The sequence below is a fragment of the Notothenia coriiceps genome, unplaced genomic scaffold (assembly GCF_000735185.1).
Source record: "Notothenia coriiceps isolate Sejong01 unplaced genomic scaffold, NC01 NC01_scaffold00032460, whole genome shotgun sequence".
In the NCBI taxonomy this organism is placed as follows: domain Eukaryota; kingdom Metazoa; phylum Chordata; class Actinopteri; order Perciformes; family Nototheniidae; genus Notothenia; species Notothenia coriiceps.
Genome location: NW_011365161.1, coordinates 21,692 through 29,224, shown reverse-complemented (window position 1 = coordinate 29,224; position 7,533 = coordinate 21,692). Strand labels below are relative to the sequence as shown.

Genomic DNA, 7,533 nt, shown 5'->3' with positions numbered 1-7,533 from the left:
GCACAAAGCCCTCAACAATCAGACCCCCTCCCCCTACCTCACAGACCTGCTGCACCACCACACCCCTTCCCGCTGCCTCCGCTCATCAGAAGCCAACTTCCTATCCATCTCCACCCGCATCAATCACCAGACCTGGGAGGGCAGAGCCCCTCCCTCTGGAACTCACTCCCACAACCCATCAGAGAGTGCACTGACCTCACCAACTTCAAAAAACTTACAAAAACTCAACCTCTTCAATCTGACTTTTAATGTGTGAATGTTTTTGTATTGATTGATTTTAATTTGACTTAATTGTTGTTCTTTTCTTTTCACTATATCTGTAAAGCGTCTTTGAGGACCTGTAGAAAGCGCTAACAAAATTTATCTATTATTATTATTTCCCCATCCTCCCTTCCTATTTATGTTTACCGTGGGCCTCTAGCAGCTCCATTACTACAGGTCAAGGCACTATGCTGAGATTAACTCTGGGCAATTAGAGAAGTGCAATTCCCTGGCAATGCTTATCATCCTGCCCTCCGTCTTGTTCCGGGGCCCAGCTAGTGAAATATGGATGTACATTCAATATTTAACATAGGGACATCAAAGCGGGCCATAGTGCCAGGAAAACGGAAGAAAAATGAGGCAACTTTTTGCAGTGCCAAGAGCAGACATTACTCATGGTCGTGTCAAAAATCTGCATTTTCCTTTCAGTGCCTTAGATTTTAGTTTTTCAAAATATGAAATATGTCAAAAAATGTTCCTCAAAAGAATTATCTTAACAAATGACAGAAAGAGATAATAGTCATACATGCTGCCCAGAGAAAATGTTTCTAGTGTAGGAACTGCTACAATTACAGTATGGCCCAATGGGCTTGATAACCCACTCCAACCAACTCCCCCTCCACACTCGTTGCTTTGGAACAGCACTTAATGTGGCGGACCCTCCGCGCGAACGCGCGAACGGAGGGGTAATGTGTAGGGGTAGGGTGTAGGGGGTGGTTTGGGATTCGGCCCGAGGCACTACCTGACCGGACTCAACGTTGTGTGTGTCCGTCAGGAAAAACGCTGTTTACAAGTAGTTCCAACAAACATCCACTGATAAACNAACTTTGTTGAGGAAATATTATTTTGCAAAGCACTGGAAGGTAGGACCACATGAAGAGACATTTTCCAAGTTTTAGATGAGTACATCATCTCAAATGGAGTCCATTTGAGATGATGTACTCATCTAAAACTTGGAAAATGTCTCTTCATGTGGTCCTACCTTCCAGTGCTTTGCAAAATAATATTTCCTCAACAAAGTTGTCTTCTGAAATAAATCTGATGTATGCAAGCAATTCTGCGACATTTGCTACATCCGTGCTCTCATCCAGCTGCAGAGCGAAACATTCACTAGCTCTCACTTGCTCCAAAAGCTGAGCAGATACTCAGTTTCACTCTCAGTAGCGCTGGCTTGTGATACAAAAACAAAAATGTTTAAAAGATTGGCATCAAAGGACACATAGATTGATAGTTATTAATAAAAAAAAATAAGAAAATCCCGTTTCCCTCAAACTTTGCGTGACCCCCCTGGCGGCCCCCCGGGGGGTCGGGGCCCCCACTTTGAAAAACACTGCTCTAACAGGCCTGGGATAGAGGGATATGAGGGATGTCTAAAATGCATGATCCGTTTAGTATTTTGAGCAAAACACATCATAGACATGTTTTTTACATATTTGTATATATATATATATATATATATACCAAAAATAGCATGATAGGAGATCTTTAAGACAATATAAAGTGGTCACTGTTCAGAATGACAATTGAGATTAAAGAAAACACAAACGTACAGGTATGACATCATGGTGAAAGGCAATCCTGATTGGCTCAGAAAGATTGGCGATGATCTCGTTCTCCACGGTGATTCCCACCACATCATCAAGAATCCTGGCCTCCTTGTCAACCTCCTGGAACACAAACAAAAACATTGATATACATATGATATGATACGATACAACACACCCGACATTTGTCAGAAATTCGAAAAGATGCAATACTTTGCAAGATCATCTCACATCACCCACGTTAGTAAGGTGATAGAAATGCTCACACAGCACACAGTGAAATTTGTTCTCTGCATTTAACCCATCCTAGCACCAGGAGTCTAGTACTAGGAGCAGTGGGCAGCTATTGGGAGTGAGGGGGGAAGGGGGGTGTCCGGCGCCTTGCTCAAGGGCACCAAGGCAGGGCAGGAGGTGAACTGGGACCTCTCCAAGTAGCAGTCCACACTCCATATTTTAGGTCTGGTCGGGGACTTGAACCGGCGACCCTACAGCTCCCAGTCCAAGCCCTTACTGACTGAGCCACCGCCCGGAATTGACTGAGCCACTGCCACCGTGGTGCAACAGCATTGAACATTTGTCAATTGTGTTCCACTTCCGGATTCAGAAAAGCTTTCATCTCCTCAATATCACTATATTGTTTTTTCTGAATAGGCACGATTCATAGCAATGTAGAAAAAGTATTCACTTATTCCTAAATCTGATTACAAAGTCAATTTGATTTTTGAAAAAATCTAATGTGTGACTAGATTGATCCCACCATGCAAAGCTAGGCGAGGTGTCAACAACAGCAACAAAAATATGAACCTGAAAATGGGCATAAAATGTCCTCTTTAAGTGTTTCATGCTCGCGTGATTCATGCAGTCAGAAAGGTGCGTGCAATCAGAGCCTTACCTGGAACAAAGAGTTATTTTGGAAGAAAGTGCAGACTACTTTGTTTGACTTTTTTGCAGCTTCTTTGAGAGCGGGAGGGAGGTGGACAGTGGTAGCGGACTCTGCAGATTCACCTTTAGAGAACTGAAAACAGAGAAAAGGACCAATACATTGAAAAGTTAGAGTGGGTCAATTTTAGTAACTGCAAGAAAAGTGAACTGGATATCCCTTAACCATAAACAGAACACCAGTTCTTCATATTTCAATAAATACAGGATGCAGGAACAATGTCAAACATATTTGGAGCTAAATCAATGAGTTGAAGCAGCCTCTGCTCTGCTTGTGAGAGTTGTAATGAGTACATCTGCATGTGGATTGCTGGGCACTTAACACAAATGGCCCTATTTTAAGATAGTTAGGAAGGAAAAATGCCAGCTTCCAAAATCTGTCCTGTACTTGTCAGTAAAATGCTTGTATCGTTCACTTTCATGTGGTTACCCTCTCACCTATTTTCTCAACTAAATCACCACCACCCTTGACTTAAATATAATGTCAAAAGTTACCCATTTACTGAGTTTGAAACCTGCTATAAAGTTAGCCTCTGATTAAAGATGGACGTGCACAGTCACAGAGATGCTGCCCACTCAGCTGACCTGTAATATAGTAGAGTAGAGACAAGTCAATGGCACTTTTACTGAATTAATTAACAATTTCGGAAATAACTAAATCCTTTACTGTCTCTACCCGGACATGCTTTCTGTTCAAATACAATTGAACTTCTTAATTCATCTTTATGGAGCTGTCTTTGTTTTCTGACATGAAGTCACTTACTTTCAGTGTTATGAACGATTGCTTATACAAACTTTCAATTTACAGCAAAGCATGCATAAGGAAATACATAAGTAATGCGTTTCAGTTTCTGTTGTGTCCCAGGAAATTAGTGTCATTTTTTGGATATGCAGCTAAAATGAAACTAAGATGGAAACACTGTTACGAAATCCTGCTGATGTGGCTGTGACACGACTTTTCAGTGGAAATTCTGAAGTGTGAAGTTTTTCTTGACCTAAGAAAAAGCTCTTATGTACAATATCCTATGATGAGTCGATGACTCGATAAAAAGCAAACAAATGGACCTTGTAGAAAGTTTGTTTTCTTTAGAACCATTTACTTTACACGTCTTTGAATGTGCGTGTTGGAGCTATATGTTTATTTATAATTTGTAATGTCATTATTATTTACTGTAATTATTTTAGTTAAAGTCATTCTATATGCTTTTATTTTGAAGGTGGTTTTGGGCCCCGCATTTTGGGCACCTGGTGATGCAAGGCAATAATGATAAACCCTTTTGTTTCTTGGAATAAAGTGCACAAAAAGACATTCTTGCCTGGACTTTGGATCTTTTTCCCTGCATACGATTTGCTAGCTGGTGCCTCAGAAATACTTTTAGTTTTAAGTACATTTTCTGTTATATTTATTTTCTAACTCGCCGTTACACTGAGCTTTTAAAACATGAATAAGGTCTGTAATGTGCTGACAAAAAGAAGATATAAGTCACTTACATTTGATAACAGTCTACATCTAAGTAATTGTTCTACTGTACAGTATTTGATGTTACAATATGTCTCGTCTTATTTGATTATGCGTGTACAAAATTAACTTGTTCCGGCATCTCACTTGCACTATTTAACATCTTTATTTATTTTAATGTCTTTAGTACTACACTGCAACTGTTGTGCAAACGACAATAAATCCATTATATCTTTGAATCAGGAGCTTTATCTTACAGGCGATGTGACCTTGACGCCTCTGAAATCCTCCATCATCTCCACCTCGGAGCTGCGAGCACAGGGATGCTCGATGTTCCAACCAGCAAAGGACTTCACCGCAGCCCGTTCAGTCCTGGACACACACCATGATACTACGTTAAAAACTGTGGTTTTCGATGGTAAAGGAGCAAGCATATTTTTGTAACCCCCCCCCACCCTAAAATAGTATACAGTTTAGCTTCCTGTTTGTAGTGCATTTCATTACATAGGCTTCACTAAAGAGGCCTTAGAAATTAACACAACGCCATGTGACAAAGGATGTTGACGGTTACTGTGACGGTGCGTTAGGAGAAAAAAAGAGAGGAAATTACATGTTGCCTCTGGTGGATTGCTGGCTCTGTTGATCACATAACATTTCTGCAACAAAAAAAGCACAGCTGGGGATTTAAAACGTTAAAACATGACACTTGAAATACAAACCCCAATTACAATGGAGTTGGGACGCTGTGTAAAACGGAAAATAAAAATACAGAGATTTGCAAATCCTTTGCAACCTATATTCAATTGAATACACTACAAAGACAAGATATGTGATGTTCAAACTGATAAACTTCATGTTTTTTTGCAAATATTAACTTATTTTGAATTTGATACCTGCAACACGTTCCAAAAAAGCTGGTTCAGGGGCATGTTTACCACTGTGTTACATCAGCTTTCCTTCTAACAACACTGACTAAGCGTTTGGGAACTCATGACACTAATAGTTGAAGCTTTGTAGGTGGAGTTCTTTCCAATTCTTGCTTGATGTACGACTTCAGTTGCTCAACAGTCCGGGGTCTCCGTTGTCGTATTTTGCGCTTCATAATGCACCCCACATCTTCAATGGGAGACAGGTCTGGACTGCAGGCAGGCCAGTCTAGTACCTCCACTCTTTTACTACGAAGCCACGCTGTTGTAACATGTGCAGAATGTGGCTTGGCATTGTCTGGCTGAAATAAGCAGAGACATCCCTGAAAGAGAAGTCTCTTTCATGGCAGCACATGTTGCTCCAAAATCTGTATGTACCTTTTGGCATTAATGGTGCCTTCACAGATGTGCAAGTTACCCATGCACACCCCGATACCATCACAGATGCTGGCTTTTGAACTTTGCGCTGATAACAATCTGGATGGTCCTTTTCCTCTTCACTCACCTGTTTCCAATTAACCTGTTCACAAAGTTAATCAGTTTGAACATTACAGTATCTCATCTTTGTAGTGTACTCAATTGAATTTAGGTCTAAAAGTTTTTGCAAATCATTGTATTCGGTTTTTATTTACGTTTTACTTAATGTCCCAACTTCATTGGAATTTGAGTTTGTATGACTCTAAAGACAATTTTAAAAATCTTTAAAGGATCAAATTCACCCTGGACACAAGGAACATTTTAACAAGCAGTGACCTATAAAACCATACAGAAAATGTATATACAATCAGAAAATAAATAAGATAAGATAGAAAATGAAAAGAAAATATAAGATAGAGCATCATTAATCCCTGTGGGGAAAGTTTGTGTCAAAGCAGCAACAGAATAACAAAATGAAACACAGATAACACCTCCCGCAGGGATAAGTAGCAGTATGAATACAAATAACAACAATAAGATACAACAAAACACTGAGTATCTGAATTTACATATAGACAGATATGAGCTGTAGATAACATTCTCTCTTACTGCAGTTGATGGGTTGTGCTGTGAAATTGTAGTGAGTTCGTGTTTTAGAGGAGATGATATCAGTTTTGACGGTTCCATTCTTGATGCCGTAGGGGGCTTGGTCTGCGTTGGGACCGTCAGACAGATCGGTGCAGCAGGAAGAACCCTTTAGGCTGGCAGGGTAGCACAGAGTGAGGTTCTTTCCTCCCACCTGTACAACAAAAATAAAAGCCAGGGTTAGATTCCACTGCATGGAAATTGCTCAACAAATCTGCTGCTAGCCTCCTTCTTTTCTGATTTACCTGCAGCATCAAGTGGTCCAGCAATGGGTCCCAGTACAGACAGAAGGGAGTTTCCTCCTTCAAATTCAGTCCAAGCTGGATCTTATTGTCCCGTTTACACTGAGCTGTGATCTGGCCCTCGATGGACAGAGCGCTCTCATTGGCTGAGACTGAGATCCCGCTGCAGCCTTTGGAGAGGTTGACGTTCAGACTCAGGCTGCCCTTACCGTGTTGCCACAAGCCACAAAACTTCAAGTCCAGGTCATTTTCACTGGAAGCTGAAAGAGACAACACGTAGTCACACATTGGATTGGTGTTTGGTATAACTTATCTGAAATACATTGATGAGCTCGCACAACAAAAAAGTGGTCATTACAAAAAAAATAACTTTGAGTGTTATTTTTCCAATATATTTTCCAATATCCTTATACGCTCAATTAATGGTGATAAAACATTGTGGAGGTTCTAAACGTAGTAAAAAAATGTGTCACCCAGTAGGGCTGTACCCGAATATCCGAATATTCGTTCGTTGGAGTACTATTACTCTGTACTACTGTTTCAATTTCGTTATTCGGATATTCGTTTTTTTTGGCAGCCGCGCTGCACTGCGGCTGCCAAATTGAATTTATTGAAAACTCCAATATCAACGTAAGAGCTTGTGTCTCTTCGGGGGGTGCTAACACTTAACCATAAACGTTATGGTTTACTTTCTCCGTCTTTATATTATATCTATATGTAGATATTACTTTTTTTCCGTTAATCTCCCTCACGTTGTTTCCATAGTAACAACAACTTCCTGTCAACAGCACTAACTCCCGAAAAATGGTATTCAGGACAGCCCTATTACCCAGCTTATAGTACATGTCGAATTGCGGAATGGAAGCGTTAGGCTCTTTCACACCGGAGTACTTTTCCCAGGAATAGTTCCGAGGAACCTTTTCACCCCTTTTCAGTCCCTGCTCGAGAGGTGGTACTTTCCTGGGGAGGAAAAGGTTCCAATTTCTGATTGGCTGGGCGAATTGCAAACCATGCCTCGTAAAACTCCAAAAAGTTGTGTGAAGCCGCCATTTTATTTGCTCGCATTAGCATTATTAGCATTAGCCCAACGGAGAGAGACT

The 7,533-nt window shown here is 40.7% G+C and overlaps 1 protein-coding gene across 1 annotated transcript in view; it reads right to left on the bottom strand.

The window, feature by feature from the left end:
- The window catches only part of LOC104960860 (uncharacterized), an 18,315-nt gene extending 11,594 nt beyond the window's left edge, over nucleotides 1-6,721 (bottom strand). Inside the window, exons 1-6 of the mRNA XM_010789033.1 lie at nucleotides 6,437-6,721; nucleotides 6,156-6,345; nucleotides 4,814-4,859; nucleotides 4,461-4,575; nucleotides 2,698-2,820; nucleotides 1,812-1,928 (exon numbers count right to left, since the gene is read on the bottom strand). Coding sequence (XP_010787335.1) covers nucleotides 1,812-1,928; nucleotides 2,698-2,820; nucleotides 4,461-4,575; nucleotides 4,814-4,859; nucleotides 6,156-6,345; nucleotides 6,437-6,721 — 876 coding nt within the window. The remainder of the gene's footprint in view (nucleotides 1-1,811; nucleotides 1,929-2,697; nucleotides 2,821-4,460; nucleotides 4,576-4,813; nucleotides 4,860-6,155; nucleotides 6,346-6,436) is intronic.
- Between the last annotated feature and the right edge of the window lie 812 nt (nucleotides 6,722-7,533).